The sequence below is a fragment of the Thamnophis sirtalis genome, unplaced genomic scaffold (assembly GCF_051295495.1).
Source record: "Thamnophis sirtalis isolate CommonGarterSnake01/CBP01778 unplaced genomic scaffold, rThaSir2_p1.2 scaffold_4, whole genome shotgun sequence".
NCBI classification, from domain to species: Eukaryota; Metazoa; Chordata; class Lepidosauria; order Squamata; family Natricidae; genus Thamnophis; species Thamnophis sirtalis.
In genome coordinates, this window is record NW_028261384.1 from 82,283,328 (window position 1) to 82,301,673 (window position 18,346).

An 18,346-nucleotide genomic window follows, 5' to 3' on the forward strand; every position below is an offset into this window, starting at 1 on the left:
GGACAAATTAAAAGTTTGGACATTTAGATAAAGAGACAAGGCCCCTAGTTAGAGAATTCCATTTGATTAACCTACTTGGTTTCAACATAGTTTGAAATCCTGCAAGTAATAAATGAAATGAAATTAGGAATGATGTACACTGTTTAAGTTTTAATAATGATGGGAAGCTGAGCTTAATGTAGAGAGTTTATTGATTTTTTCCTGTTTTCCTTTTTTTTGTTTTTTTCCTTATTCTTTTTTTTTCCTTTATTTTTTATTTTTTAATTTTTAATCTATTTGGTTTTAATATACTCCAGACTGTGTTTGATAAAGAGTTATGCCGGGTATGGGACCTGGGAAGTCGGAAGGGGATTAGGGAGGGGAGTTTATGGGGGGGAGGGGGGGAGGGTGGAAATATAGTTTCAACTTATAGAATAAGAAGAATGCACTCGTATACTGTTGCTCTTTTTTCTTTCTTTTTTCTTTTTTCTTTTTATTTTTCCCCTTTTTTTCATTTTTTTAATTTTAGTGTAAGATATAAATTGAATAGATTAATGAATAGAGAAATACACCGAAGGGAGAAGTAGAGGGAAAGAAGAGGGAGAAGTAAAGAGGGAGAGAGAGGGGAATGTAAGGAGGGTGAGATGGAGGGAAGGGGAGAAAGGGATGTTTGAGGGGGAAGGGAAGTAGAAGAGGGGAAAGTTGGAAGGGAGAAATGAAAGTTGGAGGGGGAGAAGAAAGGGTGTATGGAGGATGGAAGTGCTATGCTGGTTTTCCATGGTGGAAGATGAGTTGTGTTTACTGCTTCTTCTTTTTTTTGCAAATGCACAGTATATAAGTGATTGTATAAAATGAAAATGAAAATGAATAAAATATTCAAATATGAAGAAAGTTATCTTACCTTAACAAAGATGCTAATAGCAATATTCCCAAACTTCAAATCATGTTCTAGGTGCCTTGAGACAAAAAACAGGTCTAACAGGTAACTACCCCTCTAAGTTAAGCCTTCAATAATCTTCAATATCATTTGTCCCAGTATGAATAAGAAGAAAGAAATAGTTTTCCACATATTTTTGTTTTCATTGTTATGTGCTGTGAAGACAAGCACTTTTTAAAAATTAAACTGCATTAGGAACTCAACAATTTCCTCACTGAAATGCCAGAAGGAACATGAATTTATTGTTCATTGCTCTGGGTCCCATGTTAGTCATTTGGACCAAACTAATCCATTTTACAGTGATCACTAAAACAAAGTTAGTAAAGTATATATTAATAGTATTATAAACTCTATGGAATCTATTCAGGTAGCATAGAGGCAAGATTATCTTTCATGTTAATTTGTCAAGAATTGCTGCACAGCAGGTTTGTTAACATCACCTTTACAATACATTCAGTAAATAAACCTCTAGAGAAAGGATATGGAAAGAGACAAGAGGTACCTTAGATACTATGCATATGCCTTTTTTAAGAAGAAAAAGAAGTTTGCTGCAGGGAATAGAGATATCTGTCCTTTATTTAAGCTCCCATTCAAATTTCATCAACAATTGGAAAAGGATTCAAGGCTGATGGTCAAGCCTGATTTCTCATGCCCCATTTCAGATAGCTTCTACAATTTACAATTTACTGATTATACTGGATAAGAAATATCATTCCCACTTCACATGTCTATATGCTGCTGCCTGCAATTTTTGTGACTTTTAATTGTTTTAAGAAGTACTCTTAACAAAATTGACAAAAGGAAGATTTATTCAGATTTTAAAAGTATAGCATAGGAAGAAGGCGGGGCTTAGCAGTGAGAAGATGGAGTTTCAGGCCATTCCTGAAATTTCCCTATTCCGGAGGAATTGGATGGGTCGTTTTCGATCCTAGCTGTCCCGAAGAGACAGTGAAGGTTTGGGGAGATCCAGTGACCTCAGTGACGTTCGCAGGTCTTGGGGGCGCTCGGAATTCAACCCCTTTTGCCAACCCTTCTGGATTAACTGTATGCTAACTGAAACTGCAGGTAGCCCCTAAGAATGGTAGAAGTGATTTCAACTGGTAAGCTGATTTTATTACTCAAAGAGAGACGGTCCGCATTAAAATCTAAGCTAATTGAAACCAAAGAACAGAAGAATCTAGCGGCGAATTGGTTTTTTTTTAATGGATTTATGGCTGATGGTTACCCTATTTTTTAAATGTTTTGAATGCTGTTTACGTGGATAAAGGAAAGTTTACTTTACTTCAACACTCCCTCAAGCTCTCCTTAAGTGGGCTGTAAACCAATTTACTATAATTTGGCTTCTTATAACTTGACACTTTTACTGCTTGGCTGTGTTGGTCTAAGATCAGATAAGATTGCATAGCTCCCAGCGTGTCCTTACTTGCAAATATCTTCTGCGTCACATCATGGCGTCTATACTTGCTTCAAGTGATTCGTTTCAAATGATTTTTTCCGCTCTATCTGTTGTTTTTAACATTAAAATATGAAGGAAAGAGTGAGAACGTTGAATGTTTGAGTGCTCCTGAAATTCAAATGAAGAATGTCAGAAAGGAAGTCTCTCAACTTGCTGACACATCGGGCGTCTGGTCTACTTCGGAGGCAGAAAGAGAAAGAGATGCAACACTTGAAAGAGGGGGAGCCATACAGAAGATTTATCTCAAAAGACAGATTGCAGGAGGAATGAAAAGCATTAAAGAATCTATACTTTATGAAACATTATTTGCAGAATTTTCGATACCACCCTTGAAAATCAAAGACAAATTGAGTGGAACAAGCCAAGGACAACGTTATTACACCAGAGGCACCCTAAGCAAAAAGGTGCAAAGATATTTCTGTTTGGACTTGCTTATAAAAACATTTGGGGAACTTGTTTTAAGAATGGCAATAGGACTAAGGAAGTTTTGCTATTGGAGAGACATAGGCTGATAGATTGAAGAATACAATTGAAAATTAGCTAAATCTAATTACTCTTATTTGTAATAGATATAGCTGAATAATAATTGATATTGATAGTAATGTATATAATGTGGAGTTGATATGATAAATAATAATTGGATATGAGAAAGGAAGGTTGGAAATATTTTTGGATTATATACAAAGGTTATTAATCACAATAATTATCGCTATTAAAAATAAAATAAAATATATACAGTTAAATGTTAATTAATATGGGGAAAATGTTATGATATATGATATAACTACATAAAGAAGGGAGAATGATAATAAACTATACTGCATGGAAGATGGAATTTTTGGTATTAAATATTATGGATGTTCAGCTAAAATAGGATATGAGGATTTGATGTTAATAGAGGATTTTACAAACAAGTAAATGAAATGTCAGCAGGTGTTAGGGATTAATTCCTTGGCATAGTTAAGGATGAAGGATGTTTAAATAACTGTAGTCAACTAAAAGTGCTGGTATAATGATGTTAATATGGTAAACATTTGAGTTAAGATATTTGAATTAATATGAATTAATGGAAGAGATGCACCAAAACATGTTGTAACCAGCTGATATACTTTTTTTTATATAATATATACCTGTGTTGTTTTTTTTTTGTTTTTTTTTTCTTCCCTGCCTTGTCTTTTGTTCTTTTTGTCTTTTTTCTTTCTGGTGTGGGCATGTATTGTTTAAGATTATTATTTTTATTAATATTTTTAAATAATAATTACAGTCAAATGAAAATGGATATATGATGATGGTGATATGTATGAATATTTGAGTTAAAATGTTCGAGTTAACATGAGTTATGTTTGTTGACTGTGGAGGAGATGCACGAAAGTTTATTTGTGACCGACCGACACACTTTCTATAGCATGTAAAGAAAGATGTTGTACTTGTTTTAAATTAAAAATAAAAAAAAAATGTAATTAAAAAAAACCAACATCTCAAAAATCTCGACAAATTAATCTTTTAGATCTATTGTTTGCCTTCTAGTGGTTAATTAGATTTTTGCAGGAGAAGTTCTAATAGCCACAACTTGAATCTGATCAGGAAAAAAACTTCATGATAGAATGAAAGAAATAAAAACAACTTCTTGTACATTGATTGATATGAAGAGCTGCTTCCTCTATTTATTGTCAGAATATATACAAACAAGGATATGGTTGGATTCAAGAAGTGTCACTTGATTATTAAAAGAAGTCTTAATATTCTTCTTCCTTTTTCTTCATATTCTTTTATATAGTGTAAAATGATGGTATAAACTGTTTTTTTTCTCCCATCAGAATGAGGTTTAACTAAACTCAAATTTTGAAATGGTGTTCTTTTCTTAATAGTATATACCTGTCCAAAGTTGAAGTATGTAAGGGTTAGGGTCAAAAATTATTCTCATTGGATTTTATTTATTTTATTTTTATTAATAATTAATATTCTAAATTAACATTTTAAATTAATAATTTGATATTATAATTAATGATAAAATTATGAAAGAAATATGACAAAATGAAAGTACAGTTATAAATCATATTATCAATAAACACACTTATATAATACTTATCTAATGCAAATGTTTTTGAAGTATGTATATATGTATGTATGTATGTATGTATGTATGTATGTATATATATATATATATATATATATATATATATATATATATATATATATATATATATATATATATATATATATATATATATATATATATATATATATATATGTTATATTTTGTGCTGATAAATAAATAAAGGGAGACTAGTATAGATCTATTTCAAGCTATTTAGCTCTCATCAGCTAGCCATACCCTTGCTGGGAATCGAACCTGTGCAAGGGTATGGCTAGCTGATGAGAGCTAAATAGCTTGAAATAGATCTATACTAGTCTCCCTTTATTTATTTATCAGCACAAAATATAACAAATGTAACAAAAAGGCAACAGTAAAAAATATTGGGTTTCTGTCTGGATGGTCTCTTGTGACGAGCCGAAGGATAGAGAATGGAAGTGTGACCTTCCTCCCATATTTGGGCATATTATATATATATATAAGCAATTATATTTAAAAGAATTAGCAGTAAAAGGAAATCAGGCCATCAAAGAATATAGTGGCTGGATACCATTAAAGTGGACACTAACCAGAACATAGAAAAATTCAAAAAATTAGAACAAGATTGAAAGATGCGGAGAAAACTAGCCCATAGAATCACCAGTAATCAGGCACAACTGAATGGATAACATCAACATCATATCGATGAAAAGTCTATGTATAGGCAATTTGCTTATCTTCATAAACAATTTAGAAGAGGGAATAGAAGGAGAAATCATCAAATTTGCAGACAACAACAAGCAGGAAGGAATAACCAAAACCCAAAAAAATAGACTCAAGATTCAGAAGGATCTCAACAGACTTGCACAGTCTGACAAAATGAAATTCAACAGTAGGAAAGTAAGGTTTTACATTTAGGCAAGAAAAATCAAATGTACAGGTATAGAATAGGTGAGACCTGGCTCAATAGCAGTAATGCAAGAGAGATCTTAGAGACCTAGCGGACAATCACTTAAATATGAGACAGCAGCATGCAGAAGCAGCCAAAAAAGTCAATGCAATCCTAGGTTGCATTAACAGAGGGATAGAAGTAAGATCACATGAAGTGTCAGTACCGCTTTATAATGCCTTAATAAAACCACACTTGAATATTGTATCCAATATAAAAAGAATGTTGAGACTCTGGAAAGAAGGCAGAGAAGAGCAGCAAAGATTATTAGAGGGGCAGAGTATAAAACATATGAACAGTTGCAGGAATTAGATATGTTTATTCTGTTAAAAAGAAGGATTAAGTGTAACATGATAGCAAATAGTCTAATATTTGAGGGGCTGCCACAAAGAAAAGTGGGTCAAGCTGTTTTCCAAAGCACCAGAAGGCTGGACAAAAAGCAATGGATGGAAACTAAGCAAGCTAAAAGTAAGAGAAGCAACCTAGAACTAGAGAGAAATTTCCTGCCAGAGAAAGCAATGAACAAGTGTTACAGCTTACCTTCAGAAGTTGTGGGTGGTCCATTACTGCAGATTTTAAAGAAGACATTGGATAGCCATTTCTCCAGAATGGTATAGGGTCTCCTGCTTGTGCAAGGGGTTGGACTAGAATACCTCCAAGGTCCTTTCCAATTCTGTTATTCTATTATTCTGTTAAATGTAATTATGTCTTTAAGTCAGTAAATAAAGGGACTAATAATAATATTATTTATTAATAATAATATTTCCAATGCTGCAATATCAGTCTTTTTCCATTGTAAGGCCATAAAGTATCAATTTGCATTGTCCACTTATCAAATTCCGTGTATTAGATAATTTAAAAGAATATTATTGTCTGAAAATTGCCACATAATCATATTTAAACCCAGAGTCGTTTGCTATCATATCGTCGGCAAATAAATTCAAGAAATATAATTATTTCTCCCAAAACTTAGTAAGAACAGGTCATTGTAACACCATATGTTTTAAATAAGTATTATCCTTATCACATCTTCCACAAAACTATTTTTGACAGTCCTTTTCTATACAAACAATGGAGTCCAATAAATTTTAAATATTATTTTTTGTTGTAATTTGACATTCTTGCTATAGAAGTTAAGACTTTCCTGTTGTCTAGGCAATAAGGACCATCTAACTCTTTATTCCACTTATTTCTTAGTACCTGCATAGCAAATTGATTTATTAAAATAAATATCTATAAAAACCAGTAGGATTTTTAGTTATAAGGAATTTTACAAGTTTTTCTAATAACAGGTATCTCTGATGCTGAAATTGTTTCTGGTCCAAACAGTGTTGTTAAAAGTTATAGTCATAAATATTGCCATTGAATTACATTTGATAGATGATATAATCTTTAAAAATTAATCTTCATCGTCTATCACTGGGTCAGGCACAAATGCAGCACAAATGAGATCAGGCATGAACTGCTCCCTTTAAAAGATTATTTTCCTTACCTGGGTTTTTTAAAATCAGTTTTTATATATGTTATGACAGTAATAATATATGCTTATATATAAGTTTATATATTTGTTTAATGAGCGGTGTCATTAACCTAAAAAAAATAAAAATGTATGTATGTTATTGACATCACACCAAATGACCCCCTATCAGATATGACGTTTAACGTCAACTCAATATCAGATGATGCTGATATGACCAGATAATGACACCTATTGGATGTGTTGTATTTAATTCGATTCCATTAAGGAAAAAAGAAAAACTGTTAAATCAAATCGACAGTGAATGAATAACTCTAATCCTAATCTTGTATGAATTCTGGTCAAAAGTGAATAATTAACAGAACCCTAAGCTTTATTGTAGTTTGGAAACAAACCTTAAATTGTCTATTAGGAAATAAAAGCCTAAAATTTTATTTTAATGGTGTTTTTAAAATCACTCTTAATTTCAGTGAAAAAGAATTTTTAAAACTACAGCCTGCTTTACTTTTCTTAAAATTAAAGACATGGCTTCGCAAATTTTAACTGGAAAGATGGATACATGTCTATACACACATTTGCACATATTTTGGGAAATTTTAACCAGAAAGATCCATGCATATGTATGCTGGTGCATATGCGGGTGCACATGCACGCACACAAAATTTAACTAGTAAAACAGTGATAGTAGTAATACAAATGCAAACTTAAATATAAGCATTCTGAAGTATTCCTATTTTGTACCCTTTTTTACAAAAGAAAACAAATATTTTATTTCTTCTCTAGCAAACAAGCAACATAAAAGTGGTTGTTTACTTACAACTATTCATTTAGTGACTGCTTAAAGTTACAATGACACTGAAAAAAATGATTTATGATTGTTTCACACTTAACACAGACACATCTTACAAATATTATAGACATGTAGGGAATCTGTACTATATCCATACATGTCCCAGAACTACGATTGTGGCTTATATGTATGTACAGCTCAGTCACATGCAAGCAAGTAAAGTGGGGGTGGAGTAGTATGTCCAGGTATATCTGGGTGGAAACTGCATGGCTTTATAAATCATTTTAAAAATATTCATTCCCATTGTGCTTTTCATAAAGTCAATAGTTTTCAAGATGGCAACCTCAAATTCCAAAATGTATAGCATTCCAAAATGCTTAAATGTTTAAATGAAGTCTATCTTATTGCTTCATTAGAGATCCCCACAATCTCACAATAGAATTCAAGGCTTCTGGTTATAGAATGCAACAAAATCTATTGGTGTTTTGATGAAAAAAAATGTTTTTTCAAGCCAATCTTATTCAACTGTAATTATGCTGCAATTCTAAGGAGGTGATCACAGAAAAAGGGAAGCCATATCCTGAAATACTTACTGGGAAGCCAGTATAATTGTGACCAATAAGACCATCCATATTAAATCCCTGTAAAGAACCTTAGGCAAGTAAGTATTTTATTTATCAGACAAGTATTTATTTTATTGGGTATAAATTCCATTATTTATGAATTATAAATTATTTTTCCCAAGGGAATTGTGGAGAGCCGAACCAATAGAGTTGTGAAGTGTGTAGGCACACAGACATACATGTATGTAAATTGGGGGGAAATAGCAGCCACCTTCAAAATAAGAAACACATGTATGTTATTTAAAAAATAGCAATCACATTCAAAATAAAAGCAATGTAGTTCTATAGTGTATCTTCTATATTGTCAATTCTACATTCACTTTGATAGCTTTCTAAACCCACAACAGAAAATGCTGGCTCATTTGCTGATTTAGCTAATGGGTGAGTGGGACTGTCATGGGTCATTCTCGTTTTTTTCTGGACATTTTTATCTTTACTATACTTAATTAGTTCAGATTCTTTAGGAAATTGGCAAAGGAACATGTGTAACTTCATTCCATCCAAAGCCATTTACTATATTCTGGAGAGAGGAGACAGATATTGAAACTATCAGAGATTTTCTACTTAACTTCCTTATTATGTTAATTGACCTCTGGTTAAATGGATTATAGAAACTAGAATCATAGCCTGAAAAGGACGTCAGAGACCTTCTGGTCTAACACTCCTCAAGGCAAGAGGTATTATACTGTCTCGGTCAAATATTGCCCAGTCTATTCTTTAAAACCTCCAGCGATCAAGCACACATAATTCTGGGAGGCAAGCTGTTACACTGATTAATTGTTCTCACTGTCAGGAAATTTCTTCTTAATTCTAAATTGGTTCTCCACCCATTACTTATTGCCCTGCCCTTTGGTGATTTAGAGAATGTTGATCCCTTCTGTTCTGTGACAGTTTCTCAAGTACTGAAATATACTTATCATGCACCCCTAACCCTGCTCTTTAATAGGCTAGACATCTATAGCCCAGTCAATCAATCAATCAAACTAGAGCTGGAAGCAGTGGTCATTTCCTACCAGTTCAGACCGGTTTGGCTGAACCAGTAGTGGTTTGGCATCCTGGGTCGCTGGAACTGGCAGCGACCCAGGCCTGACACACCCCGAACCGGTTCTCTTGTTTTTCGCTTCTGCGCATGCACAGAGCAATTTTTAAATTGCGAAACACATGTGTGCACATGGCACACTCATGAGCAAACCAGCAGTAGTGCCTGCCGGAACCCACCCCTGGCTGGAAGGGACCTTGGAGGTCTTCTAGTTCAACCCCCTGCTGAAGCAGGACATCTTATACCATTTCAGATAAGTGGCTGTCCAGTCTTTTCTGAAGAATATCCAGTGATGAAACACCGACAACTTCTGAAGGCAGCTTTTCCACTGGTTAATTGTCCTCACTGTTAGGAAGTTTCTCCTTAATTCCAGGTTTCTTCTCTCCTTGATTAATTTCGACCTGTTGTTTCTTGTCTTGCCTTCTGGTGCTTTGGAAAATAAGTTGATTTCCTCTTCTTTGTGGCAGCCAGTCAAATACTGGAATACTACTATCATGAAGACCCAGATTGTTGGGGGCAATATGCTGATTCTGTAAACTGCTTAGAGAGGGCTTTAAAAGCACTATGAAGTGGTATATAAGTCTAGGCGCTAGTGCTAGTGTTAGTGCTGTCATCTCACCCCTAGTCCTTCTCTTCTCTAGACTGGCCGTATCCAATTCTTACAACTGTTCTTCATATGTTTTAGTCTCCTGGCCTTTAATTGTCTTAGTTTTTTTTCTTTGCATTTTTTTACAAAGTCTTAGCATCCAGTTTATGGTGACAAACTGGATGTAGTATTCCATGTGTGGTCTTACTATAAAGCAGAAATAATATTTCACATGATTTGAGTCTATGCTTCTGTTTATACAACCAAGGATTGTATTAGCTTTTTTGGTTGCTGCCACACACTGCTGGATCATGTTTAAGTGATCATCCACTAGGACTATAAGGTCCCTCTCACAGTTAATGTTTTTGAGCTATGTTTTAACTAATTTGTACTTGTATCTTTGGGTTTTGCTGCCTAGGTGTAAAACCATGTTGTTGGATAGAGCCCATTGTTCCAGATTTTTTTGGATCTTTAATTTTTGTCTTCAGGGGTATTGGCTGTTCCTGTCATTGCAGATTTGGTGAATTCCCCTTCTACCCCCTCATCTAAGTCATTTATGAAGATATTGAAGAGTACTGGGTCTAAGACTGGATCTTTTCCTACCCCACTGCTTCCTTCCTTCCATGTACCGGTAGATCAGGAGTGGGTTCCTGCCAGTTCTAACCTCTTCTATAGAAGAGGTTCCACAAATCTACAGTGCCGTTTGGAACTGGTTCCAGCTCCCTCCCACTGCCCATCTGCACATCATCAAGATGAAGAACGAGACGAGGAATTCTGGGACTTGAAGTCCACAAGTCTTAAAGCTGTCAAGTTTGAACACCCCTGGTTTTTTTTAAAGGAATAGGGGTACAAGGGTGTTATAACTTGACAGCTTTAAGACTTGCGTGCTTCAAAGGCCAGAGTTTCTGAGCCAACATTTTGGCTGCTAAGCAAGAGCATTGTTAAGTGAGTTTCACCAGATTTTACAAGTTGGCTATGCCCAGCCAGTCATATGACTGCCAAGTCACTCCCACTCGGTCACATGGCCAGCAAGCCACTCCCACCCAGTTACATGGCCAGCAAGCCACTCCCACAAAACAGGCCACACCTATAGAAGAGGTTCTAAAAAAAATTGAAACCCACCACTGATGTAGATGTAGTACCATTAAGGACTATTCATTGAGTAAGATTTGTCAGCCAGTTACAAATCCATGCTTTCTCTAGTTTACCAAGAAGTAGGTTGTTGGCTACTTCGTCAAATGCCTTGCTAAAGTCTAAGTATATTATGTCCCTAGCATTTTACTGGTCTACTAATTTAGTTACTCTGTCAAAGAATAACATAAGAGTGATTTCCCATGATCTGTTTTTAACAAATCTATACTGGCTACTAGTTATAAATGTATTTGTTTCTAGATATTTGCAGATATGGTTTATATTATTTTTTCCAGTATCTTCCCAGATATTGATGTTAGGCTGATTGGATTATAGTTTCCTGGGTCTGGTGTGTGTGTGTGTGTGTTTTAAGATGGGAATCACATCAACTCTTTTCCAATCCTGGTTTCTTCTTGGATTTCTTGTTTTTCTTTTTCAGTGATATTGTGTTGGGCTGGACTTTTATTATCACATTTTTCAGTGATTTCCATACTCTTTGAGTTATCTTACCCTTTAGGATTTTTATCAATGGAATTTTTCTTAGGCTCTTTGTTAAATTTAGCTCTTTTAAATTTTAAGACACTAGTTGGATTATATTCTATTGTTTGTGTTTGCATTATGTGGAATTCCAAAATCACTCTATCACTTCTACTCTAGTAGTGTAATAATATTCATTGACAGATTTCTTTTTAAATCATGGTCATGAGAATTGGATGTAGTATTCCAAACATGGCCTTATTAGTACAGTATAAAGTAATATTATTACTTCTTGTGATCTAAATGCTATCACACTTTTAATGCTTGTTAATGGGGGTTTTTTCCGCAGCTGAAACACATTGTTGGCTCATAGTTAAGTGGTGGTCTACTCGGACATCTAGATCTGTCTAGCAGTTACTACTATTAAAACAGATAGTCTTCATAAACTTCATGACTTCATAAACTTCATAAACTTAATAAACTGACACAAACTGCTTCAACATACTCCCTCAAGATGATGTTATAGGGCAAGGCTGTCAAACTCAATTTCATTGAGGACCGCATCATGATTGTGTTTTACCTCAGGGGGCCAGGGTGGGGTGGGCATGGCCAGCTCAATGTCACTCATGTTGGGAGAACCTGTGATGGCAATTGCTCTACCTGCAAAAATGAGCTTCCAAGCTCTGTTTCCAGTTGCAACTGCCTCCTGCAACCCTTTGCCAGTGAAAATGGAGCTCAGGAGGCCCTTGCAAGCTCTATTTTTGCTGACAGAGGCAGTGTGGGCTGTCCTTCGCTGTCTCCAGGATGGCCCCATGGGCCAGGTCTAAGCACCCCGTGGGCTAAATCCAGTCCACAGGCCTTGAGTTTGAGATCCCTGCTATAAGGCATTGCATGCCAAAGCAACCAGATACAAAAATAGTTTTCCCCCTATGCCATCACTCTACTAAACAACTAATTCCCACAACACTATCCTATGCCTTGGGATGTTAAACATCTTGTAGGACTGTATTACTTATTATCCTTCTCATTTATTCTATTACCTATTTCTTTAGCTTCTTACGACTATTACTTTGTTGTTTGTATCTCATGATTTATGTTGATTGTTTTTATTTAGTATCCTATTATGATTTATGTTGATTCTTTATTTAATATCCTATGACTATCATTGAGTGTTGTATTTCATGATTAATGATGATTGTATTTTATGATTATAATAATGATTGACCACTTGCTGCTTGTATGTACAGTTGATTGTTTATGTATCGAAGATAAATTCCTTGTATGTGTTCAATCACACTTGGCCAATAGCAGTAACTGTGAAAGGGATCTTGGAGCCTTAGTGGACAACCAATGAAATATGAGCTAACAGTGTGCAGTGGCAGCCAAAAAAGCAAATTCAATCCCAACTAGCATTAACAGGGGGATACAATCAAGATCAAGTGTGTTACTAACACCACTCTATATAGCTTTATAAGACCACACCTAGAATACTGCATCCAGTTTTGGCCAGCACACTATAAAGATTTTGTGACTCTAGAAAGAGTGCAGAGAAGAGCAACCAAGATGATTCGGGGAGGTCCATCTAATTGCTATCTTGGGGATTCAATTGTTCTCCATGCAGAGAATATGACCTGTATGTTGGAGTCTTCTATATGCAAATATGTTATATAGTTTGCAGGAGAAACTCTTTTGGAGCACTTCTTCATTAATAATATGGATGATTTACTTGGAAAAAAGCAAGTAAAACAAAATAACAGAACAAGTTTTAATATAGCATTTGGCATTTTGAAATATAACATGCAAAGACTAAAAATCATGTATATGTTCATTTGAAAGCGTGGTAGGAGTTAGGAATTATGAAGGTTGCGTTTTTTTGTCTCCACAACTACAGGAAAATGTACTTTAAAAGAAACAGAATTTCTGAAATATTTATTCCTAAATGGATTGTTCCTGTTAAAAAAGAAAGATAAAGATGAAGCATGGGCTTATAACAAAATTCTGATATTATCAACTGCAGTAGTGTATATACTAATAAACTGTTGGAGAGTAATCCAAATTATACAGATTACTTCATTCCTGTTCTTGTATTTTGATGATGGAATGTAGGTTGTTCCATTATCTGTTTAAAAAGATAAAGAAGTGAACATTAGAAGATTTGAGTGTGAAGGAATAGTTGGAAATTGGCTTTGCTAGTAAGAAGAACTTTTTGTTTTTCCTTTTTTCTTTTTTAAGATTACTGTTGTTTCTTTTTCCATTCAATGAACTGTTCATAAATACTTTTATTTCTTTGTCACTTATCTGCTTACCAACAGAATCCATCACTCACAGTATTCTGTTTAAAACCTGATATGTTTTAGTCAACATATTCTTCCCTATCTCATTTCCCATCATCATAATTATTCAGAAAATCATTATTCCATGTGGCAAGAAAGTTGATGGTGTGAGGTCTTTCTTTTAGCAATGAAAGTGATATAATTTGCTTTACACTGGATTTTTACTGCATGAATTTTGCATTTCATTATTCTTAAAAGAATGTGGTTGCTATATTGTATTTTTGTATATCTCTGATGTTTTTATCAAAACAAAGTGATGAGAAGTTTTTCCGTTTTTCTCTATAAACTCTCTACTGTGGAAATTATTATCTGTTTCTTCTATGGTTTCTTTGTTATGGAATATTTACTCTCTCTTCCTTGAGAAGCAATTGCCTACAATCTGCTCTGAATGTTTAGCCATTAAAGAGATTTGGATTATATTAAAATTATCACAACAATAAATTAAGGATTCTGAAAATTATATATCATATATTCTTTGAAATGCCTCTAAAGAGAGATATAAAAGAAAGGTGGAAGCTGGATGACTTTAGTGTTAAAACCTTTTTGGAAATTTTTGAAAAAATAGTTTTCAATGTACAAGATATAAATGAAAATTACATAAAAGGTTTGAGAAATTTTCAAGTCTTAAATAAATATAAAGATGACACCCAGATACACATAACAACAGCCAAATCAAACCTACAATTGGGTGGCGTGGCATCTAATTTGTTATTAACAGATTTGAAAGAGAAGGATCTTTGCTTGAGTATTGAAAACTAATTTTATGAAAAAGATTTAATCATAACAGATGACAGAATGGATGAATAACAGAATAACAGAGTTGAAAGGGCGGTTTTCTAGTGCATCCCCATTCATGTAAGCAGCAGGCAACCCAGTGCATGTGTGCCCTTTTTAGATGAAAGGCAGTCGCATGTGCCCATCGCTTCCACAAATGGAGTTGGGCCCATGCATGCTTGGTCATCCTGTGTGCGGAACCATCCCCCCCCCCTCTGCCAGTCCACAAAGCTGAAAAGGTTGGGGAACTCTGACCTACAGAGAACTTCAACGCTAATAGAAAGTTATCTTACCTTAACAAAGATGCTAATAGCAATATTCCCAAACTTCAAAGCATGTTCTAGGTGCCTTGAGACAAAAACCAGGTCTAACAGGTAACTACCACTCTAAGTTAAGCCTTCAATAATCGTCAATATCATTTGTCCCAGTATGAATAAGAAGAAAGAAATAGTTTTCCACATATTTTTGTTTTCATTGTTATGTGTTGTCAAGACAAGCACTTTTTAAAAATTAAACTGCATTAGGAACTCAACCATTTCCGCACTGAAATGCCAGAAGGAACATGAATTTATTGTTCATTGCTCTGGATGTTAGTCATTTGGACCGAACTAATCCATTTTACAGTGATCACTAAAATAAAGTTACTAAAGTATATATTAATAGTATTATAAACTCTATGGAATCTTATTCAGGTAGCATAGAGGCAAGATTATCTTTCATGTTAATTTGTCAAGAATTGCTGCACAGCAGGTTTGTTAACATCACCTTTACAATACATTCAGTAAATAAACCTCTAGAGAAAGGATATGGAAAGAGACAAGAGGTAGCCTTAGGTGCTATGCATATGCCTTTTTTAAGAAGAAAAAGAAGTTTGCTGCAGGGAATAGAGATATCTGTCCTTTATTTAAGCTCCCATTCAAATTTCATCAACAATTGAAAAAGGATTCAAGGCTGATGGTCAAGCCTGATTTCTCATGCCCCATTTCAGATAGCTTCTACAATTTACTGATTATACTGGATAAGAAATATCATTCCCACTTCACATGTCTATATGCTGCTGCCTGCCATTTTTGTGACTTTTAATTGTTTTAAGAAGTACTGTTAACAAAATTGACAAAAGGAAGATTTATTCAGATTTTAAAAGTATAGCATAAAGAATGAGATATAATGGGTTTGTTCTATTTCATGGATTTCATCCATTCCATGGATGATAATTTTAATGGAGAAAACAACTCTTTGAGAACTCTAAAAAAATATTATTATAAAAGCCCAGTCCAGCACAGTACCACTAAAAAGAAAAAATAAGAAATCCAAGAAGAAACCAGCATAGTTGCACAAAGAACTTTCCAATAAACTGAAAGACAAAAGGATAAGCATTAAAAAAATGGAAAGGAGGTCAAATAATTAAAGCTGAATAGGAGTATAAAACCCAAATATGCAAAGATGGTCAGGAAAGCTAAGGCTCAAAATAAACTAAGTCCTGCAACAAATAACAAAAATAATTTTAAAAACTCTCTTTCAACATATAAAATTTAAGGAAAAAGTCAAAGAAACAATTGGTCCACTTCTCCTCTTGGAGAAGATGACAAGGAAGACAGGCAGCATGGTGAAAACAGAGTTGCTTACTTCTTTCTTTCAATGTGTCTTCACATAAAAAGAAACACTAGCCCAGCCTGCCAAAAAAATATAACCATAAAGACAGACTAGGAATTTAAATTAAAATAGACAAGAAAATGTTAAGAGAACATCTGTCCACTCTAGATGAGTTCAGATCACCAGGATCTGAAGAATTAAAGCTCTAAAGGACCTGGCAGACGTGTTCTTGGAACCATTGGATCATATCTTTCAAAGATCATGTACCACGGGAACTATCAAAGGACTGGAAAAAAGGTGATGTGCTTCCCGTGTTCAAAAAAGGAGAGAAAAAACCAGATCCAGGAAATTACAGACCAACCAGCCTGACAACAATACCTGGGAAGATCCTAGAAAAGATAATAAAGCAATAGGTTTTTGAACACCTAAAAGCAAGCAAAGTTAAGTAAAGAAGCCAACACGGGTTTCTCAAAAAAAGATTATAGTAAATAAATCTTATCTATTCTTTGACAAGATGACTAAATTAGTGGATCAACAAAATGCTGTAGACATAGTCTACTTGGATTTCAGTAAGATTTTTGACAAAGTAGACCCCCAACCTTCTTGGTAAGTTTAAAAAATATTAGGATAGACAGCATTACCATCAGATGAATTTTTAATCGCCTGACAAACTGCACTAAATGGTAGTCCTTAATGGAATTACATCTACATGGAGGGAAATAAGCAGTGGGCTTACCCAAGTAAGCTTGGGTACCCCAAGATCCTGTCCCAATACTCTTCAATAGCTTCATAAATGATTTAGAGGAAAGAATAGAAGGTGAATCTATCAAATTTGCAGATGACACCAAGCTGGCAGGAATAGCCAAAATCACAGATGATAGGCTCAAGATCCAGAGGGATCTCAATAGACTTGGGTCCTATCTAACAAAATGAAATTTAACATAGAAAAAAACTATGTTTTTTCTTAGGCAAGAAAAAAACAAATGTACAGGTACAGAGTAAATAAAACTTGGCTCAATAGCAATAGCTGCACAAGGGATCCTAGTAGACGATCACTTAAATATGAGTTAGCAATGTGCTGCAACTGCCAAAAACGCCAATGCAATTCTAGGCTGCATTAACAGAGGGATACAATCAAGATCACATGAACTGTTAGTACCACTTTAAAAGGCCTTGGTAAGGCCACACTTGGAATACTGCATCCAGTTTTGGTCACAACAATATTTTAAAATGTTGAGCCTCTGGAAAGAGTGCAGAGAAGGGCAACAAAGACTATTAGAAGGGTAGAGGTTGAAACATATGAAGAACAGTTGAAGGAATTGAGAATGTCTAGTTTAATGACATACATGTGATGGCTCAGTGGCTAAGATGCTGAGTTTGTCGATCAGAAGGTCAGCAGTTCAGTGGTTTGAATTCCTAGCGCTGCTTAATGGAGTGAGCTCCCGTTACCTGTCCCAGCTTTTGCCAACCTAGCAGTTTGAAAGCATGTAAAAAATGCAAGTAGAAAAATAGGAACCACTTGGTGGAAAGGTAACAGCACTCTGTGCACCTTCGGCGTTGAGTCATGCCGGCCACATAACCACAGAGACATCTTTGGACAGTGCTGGCTCTTTGGCTTAGAAACAGATATGAGCACCGCCCCTAGAGCCAGAAACGACTACCACGCATGTGTGTGTGAACCTCTACCTTTATCTTTACTAGTTTAGTGAAAAGAAGGACTAGGGGCAACATGATAGTAGTGTTCCAATATTTGAGCTGCTGCCACAAAAAGAGGGGATCAACCTATTTTCCAAAGCAACAGAAGGCAAGATGAGAAACAACAGATGGAAACTAATCAAGGAGAGAACCAATATAGAAGTAGCCTGAAATTTTCTGAGAGTGGAAACAATAAACAATAGATGGAAACTATTGAAGGAGATAAATGATCTAGAATTAAGGAGAAACTTCCTAACAGTGAGAACAATTAACCAGTGGAACAGCTTGCCTTCAGGAGTTGTGGGTGCTCCATCACTGGAGGCTTTTAAAAAGAGGCTGGATATCCATTTATCTGAAATGGTATAAGATCTCCTCCTTGAACAAGGGGTCGGACTAGAAGACCATCAAGATCCCTTCCAACTCTGTTATTATA

At 34.8% G+C, this 18,346-nt stretch overlaps 1 protein-coding gene across 1 annotated transcript in view; it reads left to right on the forward strand.

Moving 5' to 3' along the window:
* The first annotated feature begins 16,732 nt into the window (after positions 1-16,732).
* SLC9A3 (solute carrier family 9 member A3) overlaps positions 16,733-18,346 on the forward strand; it is a 62,479-nt gene continuing 60,865 nt past the window's right edge. The window contains exon 1 of the mRNA XM_087714413.1: positions 16,733-16,824. Coding sequence (XP_087570539.1) covers positions 16,733-16,824 — 92 coding nt within the window. The remainder of the gene's footprint in view (positions 16,825-18,346) is intronic.